At 40.3% G+C, this 16,204-nt stretch overlaps 1 protein-coding gene across 4 annotated transcripts; it reads right to left on the bottom strand.

Moving 5' to 3' along the window:
* Window positions 1–7,315: 7,315 nt before the first annotated feature.
* LOC308280792 (uncharacterized protein) lies at window positions 7,316–15,361 on the bottom strand. 4 transcript variants are annotated; one of them, XR_013961782.1, is made up of 9 exons: window positions 14,977–15,361; window positions 9,401–9,472; window positions 9,098–9,154; window positions 8,878–8,949; window positions 8,677–8,754; window positions 8,484–8,563; window positions 8,246–8,332; window positions 8,061–8,138; window positions 7,316–7,833 (listed from the first exon to the last, which is right to left on the bottom strand). XR_013961782.1 is itself a non-coding variant. In XM_080755109.1 (8 exons), the coding sequence occupies exons 5-8, from the start codon at window positions 8,520–8,522 to the stop codon at window positions 7,729–7,731; spliced, it is 309 nt and encodes a 102-aa protein (XP_080611235.1). In that variant the 5' UTR covers window positions 8,523–8,563; window positions 8,677–8,754; window positions 8,878–8,949; window positions 9,098–9,154; window positions 9,401–9,585; the 3' UTR covers window positions 7,316–7,728. The 4 variants fall into 4 exon arrangements, 3 of the variants coding, with proteins under 3 accessions (XP_080611235.1, XP_080611236.1, XP_080611234.1); XM_080755109.1 differs by lacking the exon at window positions 14,977–15,361 and having other exon boundaries at window positions 9,401–9,585; XM_080755110.1 differs by lacking the exon at window positions 14,977–15,361 and having other exon boundaries at window positions 8,677–8,751; window positions 9,401–9,585.
* Between the last annotated feature and the right edge of the window lie 843 nt (window positions 15,362–16,204).

The raw sequence follows: 16,204 nt of genomic DNA, 5'->3' as shown, positions 1-16,204 counted from the left end.
CTCAATCTAATTAGCCAATATGTCATTATTTTGCCATGATTCTCGCTTTCATATTAAATGAAAGAAATTCACGCTCCGACTCCGACATTTCATGTTCCCAGAAATGATGACCCGGTTGTCTTTTTACAAGAGATGCAAATGTATAATACAAATATTTGTTACAACTTAAAGGTTATGGTTGCTCTTGATTCAGGGTCAATATATTTTTCCTCATAAGCCAACAATGCCGGCTTTCATAATCTGCAAAGAAAAAAATATATAGTGTTAACATTGGATTAAGTGTTTCAGCTGGACTCTGACATTATGTAGAACTATAGTTAGCTCGCTTCCCAGTGTCAATAGGCTGCTGTGATTCATTGCTACTCAACAGCACATCTTCAATCAAACCTTCGCTCTTTCACTTCATAATGATTCCCCATTCCGTTTTCTTTCTCTTCATAAATCATCTCTCTCGTCCATTCAGCTGGGTATTAATTATGTCTTTGGTAGAAAGTCTGCCTATTCACCACCAGTATAGCTAGGAGGCAGAGGCACACTCTCAAGGCCAGATGAGACTGGAGTGAATGGTACAATGAACTGCTACAGTACTTTCAACACCGTGGCTCCCCCCCCCCCCCCCCCCCCCCCTTCCTTCTGGTGTTCTACGTTTCTCTTTCACTCTGTTCTCTCTCTCTCCGTGTTTGTGTGTGAGAAAGAGACAGAGACACTCTTCCTCTGTCTTTTTATTCGTACACTATTAAAAAGCCATAGTTATTATCCTCATAAATCCTACTCTCACATCTGCCGCGTGGGCTGCAAGATGAAATTGAGTGGGTCTGCGTTCGCCAACTCTCCTCTTCTCTTCTCTTCATTGCAGTTGTTCCCTTTTCATTCCTGTTGAAAAGCGGGAATTAGCTTTCCCTTGTAGCAGCAGTGGGTCTTGGCTCTTGTCCCTTTCAGCCACTCCTTACTGTCAAATACCCCACTTCACTGCATTAGGACTGATATGATTACATTTCGCTCAGTTGGAAACCAGGGTACGTTGGGCTGGCTGAAGGAACTGAACGATACTAACCAGAACAGGAAAATTAACAGGGAAATTAACATTCCCCAAAAAGGAAAAGAGAGAATGCAGCTTGAATTTTACAGGAATTTGTGGTTAAAGGAAGAGAAATGTGACCTGCTGAAGAAGGGGACAGAAGAAAAATAATAGACAGACAATCATTTAAGGTTTCATTTATCTGATAATGAAATACATGGGAGGAAATGCTACCGTATATATTGTTAACCAATGAATGTTACTTTTTTTCAGTCCATGTAAAAAACAAAACAAAAAACCAACACATTGGAAATCCAATACATGGTCCCCACTGTCACTGAAAACCAGGGAAAATCATGGAACCAGAAAATCATATTACACAACTGAAAACATATTAATTCACAACAGCATGACACAGAAATGCCATTCAACAATGTACTGTGCATAATAATCATTCATTCAACGGTAGACAAGGTCATACATTTCGCTATTCTGACCCAAATGATAGAGAAACTAGCCAACCCCGAAGAATCGATAGATATATCATATAGCACATCCCGTAGCATGTCACATTTCAAAATGGACATTTAGGAATATTGATCACTGAGAAATTGTACTTTTAATAACGGTGACAGGATTGGGAAAAGTCATCCATGAAATTGGGATTGCACAGCAATGTCTCTCTGAGTTCACTGAGCCATAACCTTCTCTGACCACAGAGATGGTTGATTATTGAATACCTGGACAGTGAACTGCTTGACTTTCAACTCACAAAGCAAAGCAGGTCTTTTATTAAACACCCAGACGGTGACTGCTCTACCACCTCTATACAAAGCACATCTGGTTGGATAGTGAACTGCTCTACCTTCACCTCTGGCCTAAGTTGAGCTGGTCATGTGTCTGTGAGTGCCCATGCCATGTGTGTGTGCTTGGTGTTAGGGTTAGGGTTAGGGTTCCTATATAGTCATGAATTTGTGAAAGGTTAGGGTCATCTTAAAGGATAAAGGCACTCCCCCTGGTTCGCCGACAGCTCTTTTCAAGTCCCTCTCTGTTAGTGACACACACACACACACACACACACATACACACACGCACGCATGCACGCACGCGCACACACAGACACATACACCAAGCATTGATGTGGAAGCATACAGTATACGTAGATATGGCTCAGCAGAGGTGTATGTTGACCCTACCTCCCAACAGATGGGCGACAAGCATCACACAGTAAAATCCTCCTTGTTCATTTTGTGCGTGTAAAATAAATTAACAATTGCAGGTACAGTACACAAAACTTGTAAGGCAAGGATGCTCGCAGATCACATTTCTGTGCAGTAATATACCATTTTTCTTATTCTTCTGCTTTCTTTGCCCTTTCTTTTATTTATTTATTTATTTTGTTGTGGGGAGGGTGGCCTAATGTGTGCAAGATAATCAGCTGTAAGTACGTCCGATATGGTAAATTGCATTTGCAACATCATTTGCAGCCTTGATTACCCCAAGCTAATTAAGCCAATTCATTCGTACGTAATTCTGATTCTTCTGTTTAACTGCATCAAATGCTCCCTGAAAATATGGTTTACTCAGTGCACATCTCTACGTTGCCTTACTCTTTTCTTTATTTCCTGCTATTTCCTACTAACCCTAACCCCAGCGCTTGAGTCAAAGTATCTGGTCTGAATGGGTTAAATTACTGAAGTACTCAAGTAAGACATTTTCTCCCCAAAAAATATAATATTGAAAATACCTACGAGCTCACAATGTGTCACATTACAGCGCATTGTAGATTATAATAGGTTACAACCACTATATATGAAATAGGGCTTAAGTGGTTAATTCTCCTTTTTCCTTCCTAGAAAGGAGTGGATTCAAAAGTACAATATTTGTCTTTTAAATATAGTTGAGTGAAAGTATAATCCAAAAATACTTGAGTAATGTACAATCCTGTGTAGACCTTGTACCTGAACCGTACACTGTCCTGTGCTTTTCCTATGCAAATTGCTAATAAAGTATAGTATTACTACTATTATGCAGACAGAAACTCAGGTAATAGGATCAAAAGCCAGTGTTTAATACAAGTGGCACAGGTAAATGAAAGAGCATTTCAGACAAAGACTCAACAAAGACTGACTGGGGAACATGACTGATGTGATATACTGTAGGAGGAAGGTGATTACATATAGTACATACAAATAGTAAACATAGTGTTTTATAACTGCGATGTTATTGAATGTTTTCTTTGCTTGTTATTTATTATGTCCATGAATTAAATACAGAGGGCTTCCAACGTAAAAAAAAGACCGTAAAAGGTCTTATTGGGATGTTCCTTTTAGGCAGGGTGTTTAACTGTACTTGTACTGTACTACATTTCAACTGTATTGACTATACTTGTACTGTTCTCCATTTTTGTCTAATAAAATAATCAATCAATAATCAATCAATTACAAATGAGATCCAACAGGGTCAAACAGAAACATAGAACCGAGAAAACTAGGCTAAATCAAGGAATAACATACGTAAAAAACACAAGACCTAAACCGTACAATCAATGAGACAAAAGTCTGAGACAGAGAAAAGTTTTAAATAATTGAGTAATCGAGAAAGCGTAGATATAGCTCTCATCATGGGAAATGAAGGGAGATTAATCATAATCCATTGTCTCAAATGACAGCTGCAACACTTTGCAACTGTAATCTGCTAAATACAATATCCTCTACAGATTAACAGTATTGAACTTTTCATTATTGAGTTCAGCCCCTGGTCTGCCACTGATGTTAAGCTGTTGCTGTGAAACTTTGTGTGCATTTGAGCTCTCTGTATGGGGTTAAATTAAGGCCAATTCAAATTCGTATTCGTACTTTGCCTTTTTTTTACTCGTAAACATTTTTACCAAAAAAACTATACGTAAACAAATTAATTGGAAAAAAATATCCGTAAAAAAAAAAAAAGTATGAATGTTTTTGGGGAAGCTGCAGTGATTATAATGCCAAAACAAAAAAACAAGACAAAATACGAATATTTTCTTACTGATTTACGAGTTGTTTTGTTGGTTTACTTCATCACGAATGCTTTCATCATCTCACGCACACGAATGAAACGCTCACGCACACGAATGAACCGGCCAATAATCACGTGATCGGCAGAGAGCCAATGGAGGTGCGGCCTTTCCACTAGCCAATCATAATTCTCCATTCTTGGCAGCAGTTGCCATGTCTGGTAAAAGTGAGTAATCTGTTGTTTATGTTCCTCACATAATATACCTATATCCACACGATATTTGTTTTTAAACTATTGACTAAATTGACTAATCAATCATTTTTATACATTAAATAAAATAGAAATGCATATATTATTAATACACACGATAAAAGCACTGATAAAGGTCACTTACAGATGCTGCAAATCAAAACTAGACAATTAACCTTACCTCCGGCCCTGACCTTTTTACTGTAAATACAATATTTATTGTTTCTTATTTTTTTCTTATGATTGATGATACAATGTGCACAATAGCCTAATGTATTTTATTATTCTGTCATTTAATGTACATAGCATCCATGAAATGTGAAATGGATGATTACAAAAACAGACCATTTGGCCAAAACAAACTAGTTACTATGATGAACAGTGTTTCATAACAGATTACAGTACAACTTTGACTGTACAACCTGGATTAATGAACATTTTGCTAATAAAGAATGCAATCAATTCCTAATGTAATTTATTTACTTACCAGCAGACCCTCTGATGTTATAACCAAGCTAAATAAGTGTTCATGTACAATAGGTTATTTCACATTGATGTTAGCAGACAGTGATGACCAAGATCAACTTTAGGCTGGAAGGAAAAAATGCTACAATAGTCAAATACAACTGCACAGAATTATATTTTATTAGACAGTGGCTCCACAGTGTGTGGCAACCAAGTTAATCAAACAGATTTTCCTGCTGAGTCCCCGTTTCAATGATGTGTTCAATTGCTGAATCTTATTTGTTAGTTTCTTTCTACATGAAAACTAATTATAATAGAACTTGCAGAATTAATTGTACAAAATTATCGATGTGATTGTTTAGAGATGTAAAGGATGTTTGGAGGAGGGTTTCAGTATTTCTAATGTAGGTGTTGTAACAGTAATACAGTGCCTGGAAAGGGCATTACATAGAACTGAAAATGGAAGGACCATAGGTTAAGTGTCTGTTCAGCTCTACAACGCTCTTCAACCTACTAAGGCTAGACTCATTGGCTAAGTTGACCTCAACAATGAAGATAGATGTCCCTACTGTGGTGTCAAATTTCAACATCTCAAAAGTGCATTCTGCTGTAATTATATTAGAAATGGGCAAATAAATAAGAATACAAATAAGCACCTAAACTATTTTCAAACAGTAACAGAGCACACATGAAACACATTAACCACTGTGTGCTGGATTCCAGGTAGTGAAGACTGTACGAGGGAGAAGGACACTTTGAGCAGAACACTTGTCGACATAACACCTGTCCAGGCAGGGAGGAACATGAACCCAGTGGGAATTAGGAACTTTGGTAACGATGCCACCCCAGAGCAAGAATATCATACAAGGTTTCATAATTTTAGATTGTAATTAGGGAAAAGCAAAGATGGGAGAGTTAAATGTTTTCATTTAGTTCTATTGTTTTAGCGATTTTAAATACTTTATTTCAGTGCATGTGTGCAAGTGCCTAAATGTGTCCTTTTAGACACAATAAGCTGGCAATTTATTTTATTACAATTTACAGTGACACTACTAGCCCCCATAAGTAACATCTGCCCATGAAAGATTGTGGTGCCTCTTTTTGAATGGACTTATTGTATCTAAAAACACATATTTAGCCATTGTACACATGTCCCCAAGCACTGAAAGCAATGTAATCAAAATCGCTAAAATTATAGAAGAAAATTAACACATTTTAACACTCATCTTGTCTTTTCTCTAATTACAATCTAAATGTGAAATCTTGTAAAGGTGTCCATTCAGTCAAGTTTGCGATTCTATGTGGTGATGTCAGACGGAGAGAGAGAAAAACAGAGAAACCATCACTCCTCGTGCTCATGGCGGAGGGCGTTGTAGAAGCCATGGAAATCACTGGGCAACACCTGCTTCATTTCTTGCAGATGTTTGAAGTTCATCGCTTTAATGGTGCGGCGGCAAGTGTAGAGTGGGGACACTGTGGTGATGTTGCTCTTCTTCCTCAGTGATGGGGACTCGTAGGGCTTCCAGGCGTCTGAGTGGTCGATCTTGTACTCCATACTGCCATCAACGTTGTACCTAGGATGAATACAAGGACAGTGACAGGGGAGAAAAGTCAGGTTTTAATACTCATTAAATAATGTTTGTTTTGGTTTCCGCAGCTATGTCATTATTATGTATTCAAATACCTGATTGCTCGGAGGTCATGCACGGTGGGATCCCCAGTGACCTTTCCCGGGCAGATGGCTTTGCAGAGGTTCACCTGGCTGAAGTTTTTGAAGAAAGTGTGGTCTACATACTTCACTTGGTATGGCCTGGGATTGGTACGGGCTTCCCGGATGGCAACGACATACTCAGCTGGAACGCAGATGTCTCTGTTCCTCAGTCTTCTCTCAATCACACTGTGCACAGGATGTACTCATCATAAGAGGGATGTTCTTCGAGGAAGTGCACGATGCACGAAGCAAACTCGTTGGCAGAGAGACCAGCTTCACCCTCGTGCCATAAGTAATTTGATGCATCATGTGAAGTCATGTCATACATGGTAAAGTTATGGACACAGAGCTTGGTCTTGAAATAGAGGGATGAGGCCTGTAGCTTGGAGCAGAGCAGGAGCCCCTGAAGATCCATGCATGTCACCAAGGTCTTCTCACCTGCCTCGTCTTTGTCCTTCTGCTTCATGGCTTGTGCAGTGTCCTTTTTGTTGCAGTGCTCCTTCCATGTGGCAGCCTCAATGTTCCCAGCCTTGAACGCACAGCAGGTATCACACTGGTCTTTCTTCGGGTGAAAAAGAGAGTAATTCAAACATTAAACATTCTGGTGAACACTTGCCTTGACAGCGCCTGGATGCCATGGTCTGCACTGGCACGGATATACTCTGCATGGAGGTGATTGATGGACTTGAACACAGGCTCCAGGTACATCTTAGTAGCCTGATCTCAGACTCAGCTCACTCTGAGAGTGGGCGGGGTCTCTGGTCTGGAAGCAGGCTAACATCTTAGAGGACGAGGACCGGCAGTAGTGCGAGGGAACTTTTGGAAGGTCCAGAAGGAAGGTCTTCAAGAAGTCAGACTCCTCTTTCCTTACCCGCTTCTGCTTATCTTCCTCAGTAGGGCTTTTCCCTCTTCTTCCTACCCACTTCAAAAAAGACCACTGCTTCAAGCCTAGGGTTGACAGGAACATGCGTTGGCACACTCCGAGTCTCCTGCCATCTACGACAAGGTGACAGAAAATGGATGCCGACCTCCTGGATTTCTCTGCTCCTGTCCTCCGTCGCTTTACACTGCTCACCTCTACCAATGATGCAACATAAATCTTCCTCTCACGCCAGTCTAATTTCTCCCAGAAGTACTTGAAGATCTCTTCTCGCTTCGACTCTTCCACTTCTCTGCAGTGCAGTTTACTGGACCTGTGGCCGGCTGCAGACTGACATGACACACCCATTTTTCTTCCCTCCTTTAACACTGACTCTCTATTCTTCCTAGGCCAGATATGACTGGCCTATCATTCTACGCCTCTTCTGGATGTTGTTCTTCCAGCCCTCTGGATTTCTCCTCTTCCTACAGAGACCAGCATCAACACCTGAGGAGTCTTCTTCCACCTCAAGTCCTATATTGTGTCACAAAAAGAGAGAAAATTTGTCATTCAGATAGTGTGCGAGTCTCTCTGTGTGTATCTGTGCAGCCCCTTGCGTGCACATCTGTGTGGGTATGTACATGTGTACTGTATGGATGTGTAGTTGAAAGAAAATAGTTAAATAGCAAACATGCACCATGCAAGATACTACATTACACACATGTGCATCAATGTGTCCATATTAATAATGACAACAACACCTTCATTTCCAGATTCCGATTCACCAGGAGAATCACCATGTTGGTCACGTTCAGGTGTCCAGTTTCGATCAAGCGGATCTGGGAAAGAAAGAGGAACAAACAGAATGCACACGTTGACATAATTCAGTGTTGCTAGGACTTTGCATTCTTTGCTCTGGCTGACTTAAGCCTGGTTGTACACAAACCTTCTTCGTCCCCACTTGTGTCGTCATCCTCAACTCCTTCAGAATCTTCATCCTCCACATTTGAGTCCGGCTCAACTCTGTCTGCACCTAAAGAACAGAAAAGAAATATGAGATGTTCTCACATTAAGTGTGAGGCGCTTTCTGGTCATGTACAGTATGATTCTGAAGGAAAAAAATGAAAATGCAACATTCAGCAGTCACTATTTGTGTTTATTACAGTGATTATTAATAATAATACCTTCATATCCAGATTCAGCAGCACCAGAAGAATCACCATGTTGGTCACGTTTAGATGTTAGGGTTAGTGGTCGAGTGGATCTGGGAAAGAAAGAAACAAAATGAATGCAATGTTAACACACCTGCAATTCAGTGTCAGGCTTTGCTCTGGCCAATAGCCTCGGTTCCCTGGCACTTGTTAGTTTTACACCAACCTTCTTCTTCCCCACTTAAGTAGTCATCCTCAATTCCTTCTTCGCCTCCCTCATTTGAGTGAGGCGCAACAACTTCTGCTGCAGAAAAAGAGAAGAGACTGAATGTCAAATAGAAAACATGCAGCATTGACAATAATGCAAAGTGTCACATGTGTGTGTCATGTTTTTGTATGAAAGACTCTATACAGCTATTAATATTACCTTCATATCCAGATTCAGCAGCACCAGGATTATCCAACTCTAATTTAAGGTTCCATGATGAATCAAGCTCATCTGGTAAAAACATAAGAGGAACACAATGTACAGTGAATGCAAAGTAGAAATTACATTGCCAAGATGTTGCATCCTTTGCCCTTAATCTGTTTTACCACAAACCTTACTTCTCTCTCAGTGGGTGTGTGTGCGTGCGACAAAGACAAACCTTCAATCTCCTCAATTGATGAGTCCTCCACAACTGCTTCTCCTGCTGCTTCTCCTGCTGAAAGGGGAAAAAGGTCACACGAATTAATGAAATGGCTACTTTTTAAGATTGTGATACTACAGCAGATACTGATTAACAATTTGTGTTAAGGTAATAATACTATGTTTGAAACTAGTACAGCAACAATTCAAAATGGGTACTTAGTGCATGTTTAGGGATTTGTAACTAGGACAGCAGGTACAATACAAAACCACACATATGTGTTTCTATGCACTATAATTCATAACACACCACACCACATACCTTCACTCCCAGATTGAATCAAAACAGCTGACCCAGCACTGGCAGCATCAACTTGGTCACAATCAAGTGCATCTTGGAAAGATACAGATTATCATTAGAACACTGAATACAGCAGCTAATTATTGTAATTCATGATTAAAACACTTTGATTTCCAAATTAATCACACAAGTTGCACCACAGCCAGAATCACTACACACATCATTAAACTGAGCTGACTTATTACAGTGTTACAGTGATACAGTGTTTGTCTACGTTTTGGCTGTGATCGTCTCCTTCTGCCCCTGTTCACTACTGCCGTGACACTGCTTCCAGCCGGGGCACCACGGATCTACTCAGTCGGCGTGCCTGTCCGGCAAACCAGTGGCTGCGTGCAGTCTCTTCTCTTCCCGGTTTCCTGCGGGGATTTCACGGATCTACGCTGCCGTCCAGACGGCGTGCCTGTTGCTGGCCAGCGGCGGCGTCCTGTCTCTTCTCCTCCCGGCGGCTAGCGGGGGTTCCACGGATCTATTCTGCCGTCTAGACGGCGTACCGGGTCCTGATAACCAGCGGCTCTATATGTCCTGATTCTTCGCTGCTTCTGTGAAGAAGGTCTAAGCTGCGGTCGTGCGGTGTGTTTGCGGTCGACGTCTATGGGCTGTTTCACTGGAGGACGGCTGTGTGTTCTTTCCCTTCACCTCCTGCCGATGGTCTTGTCCCGTACTGTGTCACGTTATTCATCGCTCGTTCCTCGCTGCCCTGGTCGCGGCACCGCGGTGTGATAGCCGGAGGACAATAGGGTAATAATCATTACTTCTTGGCCTTGTACTTAAGTGTATCAATCATGTTTTTCAAGGCATCATGCACTGTATGGTTTCTACTGGGTGTTATATCCCACACTAAAAGCCCTAAAGGTGAAGTGCCACCACTATTGAGTCCTAATCTGCACCATTCTGATTTTCTTGGTTATGCCACGTCTGCACAATGGATAGACTTTCAGCCGCAGGGACCAAAAATACCTGACTGTTTGAAAAGAGTCCTCCCATGTGCCTTAATTCTTTTGGAGAATATAGCTTTTGGTCCCCTATGTAAGGGATTAAAGGACATTTCCTCTTCCAAGTCTCATGTTTCAAAACAAATGCCTAAAAGAGTGATATCCAGGCTTCTGATATTATTGATGTTGTTCATCTCAGGCAATGTTCAATTAAATCCAGGCCCGGTCTCCACCCTAGATAATGTACCTATCTTGTCTACTTCTTTACCTGTTCTGTCCACTCCTTATGACTTCAGCTGCAGAAATGGGTTGGGTTTCCTGCATTTCAATGCTAGGAGTATGGTGACCAAACTTGATACTCTCAGTAATTGGTTTAAAATAGCTAAACCTGATGTTGTGGCTATCTCTGAGACGTGGCTTAAACCCACCACACCAGATAATTTGCAGTTTCCTGGTTTTAATCTGTTTAGATCTGATCGGAAAGGTAGATGCGGTGGCGTTGCGCTCTACATCTCAAACAGATTTCAAGGGTCTGTTCTTCACTCTGTCTCTGTCCCGAGACAGTTTGAATTTTTAGCAGTTCAGATAATGGTGGCAAATGCACCACTTACTATTATCTGCTGTTACAGGCCTCCTGCAGCTATAGCTGAAACTCTGGGAAATCTTACTGATTTAATTGCAAAATATTCGCACACAGAAATTGTGCTTTTGGGGGATCTAAATTGGGACTGGGATTCTGAAAAATCTTCAGGTTTTAAACAGAACTGTGACTCCCTAAATCTAACCCAGATTATAAACAGCCCCACTAGACCAGCTAGTGACACTCTGATTGACATCATTTTGACAAACGCTGTACATAAATATATCTCTGTTGGTGTCTTTGCAAATGATATGAGCGACCACTGTGCTATTGCCTGTGTTAGAAGCACAAAATTGCCCAAATCAAAAAGCTTGACTGTAACCAGGCGTTGTTTTAAACATTTCTCTGAGCAAGCTTTTGTGCATGATTTGGCACTAGTTGATTGGTTTCGTATCTCTCTCATACCATCTGTGGATGAGGCTTATTGTTTCTTTCACGACCATTTCCTTGCTCTGGTAAATAAACATGCTCCCCTAAAGAAGGTCAGAATTAAGAATAGGTCTAATCCCTGGTTCTCTAGGGATTTGGCTGATTTGATTCATGACAGAAATAGGAAATGGGCACTTGCCAGAAAGTCTAAGTCCCCAAACGATTGGCTTCTTTTTCGTATCCTCAGAAATAAGTGTACTGCTCTCACCAAAAGGTTGAAGGCACAGTATTATTTATCTCTAACTTCTGATACATCTGGTGTAAATTTCTGGAAAGCAGTTAAATCTCTCCAGCAGAGGGGAGCTGCTGGCCCCCCGCTAAAGCTACGGGTAGGGGAATCTCTTATATGTGACACAAAGCTGATCGCAAATGCTTTCAACAATCATTTCAAAAAAGCTGGGCACATTTTCGATGTACAAAATGCTTCCTCCGTGCCGCAAGGTGCACACGAGGAGGCATTTTCATTAGTAGATTCTAATGTACATTTTGACTTTTCTCCTATTCTGGTTATGGATGTGCTCCGTTCGCTGTCCTCGTTGGACCCAAAAAAGGCTCCAGGACCAGATGGTCTCGATCCCTATCTTCTGAGAATAGCTGCGACAGTTTTAGCCCAACCTATAACTGATATATTTAATCTTTCATTAATTTCTCAGAATATTCCTTTGGTGTGGAAGCAAGCGCATGTTTCCCCCCTCCTCAAGGCAGGTGATCCCCTTGATGTAAATAACTATAGGCCAATTTCTAATCTTTCTGCTCTAGCTAAAATCCTGGAAGCGCAGGTATCTGTTCAAGTTAACCAATTTCTTGAGCATTATAAGATCCTAAACACCATGCAGTCTGGGTTTAGATCAAAGCATAGTACCGTTACGGCTTGCCTCACTGTCTTAGATGACATCAAAGCAGCCTGGGAAGATTCTTATGTCTGCGCAGCCTTGTTTATCGACCTATCCAAGGCTTTCGATACTGTGGATTTGCCCATATTGTTAAAGACGCTCGCAAATATTGGCATGGGCCAAAATGCGATTGGTTGGTTTTCCAGTTATTTGATGGGTCGCTCGCAATGTGTTAAACTGGGTGACATCGTGTCGGATAAAGTTGCTCTGGAGAAGGGTGTCCCTCAGGGCTCTATATTGGGTCCTTTACTCTTTCTTTTGTACATTAACAATATCTGCAGTAAGTCAAAGCACTCTAGGTACCATATGTATGCGGACGACACGGTTCTGTACACCTGTGCGCCTACGCTTGAGTTGGCTGTAAATGATTTGTCGTCTGATTTCATCTCACTGCAGCATGAATTGAGAAGAAACAAATTGTTGTTAAATGGTAACAAAACAAAGGCTGTGTTGTTCACTCCAAGAGAGTATCCAATAACAGTAAATATCTCCACTCTAGATGGTACCCCCATTGAATGGGTGGAGCGTTATAAATATCTAGGTTTCTGGTTGGATAAACATCTCAACTTTAAATTTCATATTGATGCTCTAGGAAAGAAGCTTAAATTCACTTTAGGTTTTTTCTACAGGCTGAAGGCCTGTTTTGCTCGCTCCTCCCGTAAACGATTGGTAAATGGTTTGTTCTTGTCCCAGCTGGATTATGGGGACACCATTTATAGGTTTGCTTGTGCCTCCACTTTGGCCAAATTAGATCCTCTTTATCACGCAGCTCTGAGATTCATAACAAATTCGCCTTTCAGGACGCATCACTGCATGTTGTATGCTGCAGTTGATTGGTCTTCATTGACATCTCGCAGGTTACAACATTGGTTGAATTTTGTATACAAAGCGTTACTTGGGGAGATTCCTTTCTATATTTCCTCCAAATTTGTACTGGTTAAGAATGGGCTAAATCTCAGATCAAATGCCTGGTTACGATGTGTAGTACCTACATTTACATCTGAGGGAGGCAAAAAAAGCCTCTCCTTTTTTGGCCCCTGGTCATGGAATGACCTTCAGTCCAGTCTCAAATTGGCTGTGTTAATTCCCTTGAGAAGTTTTAAGAGAATCACTCTAGATAGATCTACAAACGCTTGTACTTGTTCAGATCTGTAATTAATTTGCTCTGTGATCTCTTCCTTTGGGTACATTGGGTACACTGTGCGTGCCGTGTACTGCTACCTGTGAATTGCAAACTAGTTTTATTATTTAGTGTACATTTTGTATTTTTTGTATTTCTTAGGTATCTGTTTGTGTATCATGGATGTTCTATTTTTGTTGTGATGTCTTGTAAATAAGCAAGGATTGTGTAATTTTTTATTTCTGCCTCTTGGCCAGGTCACACTCGTAAAAGAGATCATGTCTCAATGTGTTTTTATCTGGTTAAATAAAGGTTAAATAAAAAATAAATTATTCCTATTTTTCTTTCTATTTTTTTTTATCGCACAAACCTTCTTCGCTGCTTTCACTGCTCTCTAGTACAGTCTCTGCCTCGTCATGTCTGCCCCTGACATACTTGACGCTAACCAAAGCACACAGCTCCTCCATAGAATACATCATCCTGAAATGTTATACTGAAAATAAAAGGAGAATACAGGGTTAAAATCAAGGGTAACACAATGGTGTAAAGTAATTAAGTACATTTTCTTAAGTACTGTACTTGAGTACAATATTGAGGTATTTGTACTTGACTAGAGTATTATCAATTTCCAATACTTTTAATCCACTATATCTCAGATCCAAATATTTTACTTTTACTCCACTACAAGCTGAATTATTTCCAATTTCCAATACTTGTACTCCTCTATATCACAGATCAAAATTATTGTACTTTAATACACAACAAGCTGAGTGCCTTTGGAGTACTTTTACTCCAATGCAAGCTCACAGTGCGACACATTGTGAGCATGTAGATCTGCCATTTTCAAAATATTTGAAATGGGACATTCTGCATAGAGTACTTTTACTTTTGGCACTTTAAGTACATTTTGATGCCAACACTTTAGCCATTTTATCAAGTACATTTTGAATTCCAGACTTTTACTTGTAACAGAGTATTTCTACATTACATTATTGATATTTGTACTTAAAGTAAAAACATTTGAGTACTTTTACCACACGTAATGGTACGTTTTTGTCCAGATGGAACCAAATGGACCCGTTAAGGGTCCATTTGGTTCCATTGACACTCCATAGAAGTTGTTGTGCTGGCAGCTTAATGTAATGGTACGTTTGTGTCCAGATGGAACCAAATGGACCCTTTATGGACCCGTAAAGGGTCCATTTGGTTCCATGGACACTCCATAGAAGTTGTTGTGCTGGCAGCTTAATGTAAGGTATAAGGTAAAGGTAAATGGAAAACCACATGGCAAATTATTTGATCGATAACGCCAGTTGCGGTGGGTTGACGGAGGCGAACCATGTTTGAAGCAAAATCAGTGTACGACGCTGCTTGTTCAGAGAACAAACAGACAACACAAACATCAGAGAACAATACTTTCCTTGAATAATAACAATTCACACGACGCCAAGCACAATCGTGAACATGATCGTTGGTATAACCTAAGCATACAGTTCTCAACAAGACATTTGGTGATACTTTACCTTGTAATAATGTCGAATTCCGTGTCGTTTAGTGAAGAAAAAGTTTGTTGCTCTGAATCATTCCCCTCCTCCAGTCCTTCTTCTCCCGCGGTTAGATACGCGTAGTGTGATGGACAGGTTGAACATCCAATGGTGATGTCGTTTCGGAGCGTATCTCCGTTGGCTGTTGGATACGCGGTGTGATGGACAGGTCCCACATCCAATGGTGATTACTGTTTCAGCGTATCTCCCCGCCCATTACATACGCGGTTTGAGGGACATGTCAAACATCCAATGGTGATGCGTGTTAAATAGCTTGGTCAATAAAACAACTTTCCATTGGCCATTTACACACCAGCTGATACTAGCAGAGAGAGGAGAGTGAATGTAATCCAACTATGATGAAAAGTAAAAATCCATAATAATGGACTTATGTGGTTTTCATTGGACAGCGACGATATTCTGTACTACTAACCATGTTCATCTTTTTCGATTAAAACACATGAATCATGACATGTTTACGTCTTGTGAATTATATCAACTTTATTCAAATGCATTCAGACAATACAGGCAATATCATTTCACAGGCAATTAGCCTTTTATTTAGGAAAACAATAGAATGTAGTCTTGTATCAGCTTTATTCAAATGTATTCAGACAATACAAGCAATATCATTTCACATGCAATTGGCCTTTTATTTAGGAAAACAATAGAATGTAGAGTATTGTATTTTGGGCGGATTTTGTTTGCATATTGTAAATTAAATTGAATAAGGTTCTGAATAATGTAGGTGTAGCTATAGAATAGGCAAAGACAAATGTGTGTTGTGAATAGAATCAATAGTTTCCTTCCCAATAAAGTACAGGGGTGTGAGTTTTCCTGAACCAAACAGTCGTCAACCTCCCTCACCACGAAGGACCACAGAAAGTTTGTTGTTCCTTCTTGGAGCTCTTTCAAGAGGTTGAATTCTCAAATCTGATTGCTGCTACATCCTGCCATCGGAACCCTGATCGGCTGATGTGGTCCATGTCATCACAGTTCCTGAAAGAAAAATAAATGTACCCAAGACAAGACTATGTATATTATTAAATGTATTTTTATGTATGGTAAGAACAGATATTTACTGTTACTATAGCTATCATTTTACAATGTTAATGAAACTGGACTTAGTCAAAAGTAAAGTTGTTTATAACATGTACTGTGTAGACTATTTTTACTTTAATTAAAGAATACATTTAACCAAATGAAC

This window comes from Nannobrachium achirus (genome assembly GCF_963921795.1).
Source record: "Nannobrachium achirus genome assembly, contig: SCAFFOLD_460, whole genome shotgun sequence".
NCBI lineage: Eukaryota > Metazoa > Chordata > Actinopteri > Myctophiformes > Myctophidae > Nannobrachium > Nannobrachium achirus.
The sequence above is the reverse complement of the archived record's forward strand: the minus strand, read 5'-3'. Positions and strand labels throughout refer to the sequence as shown.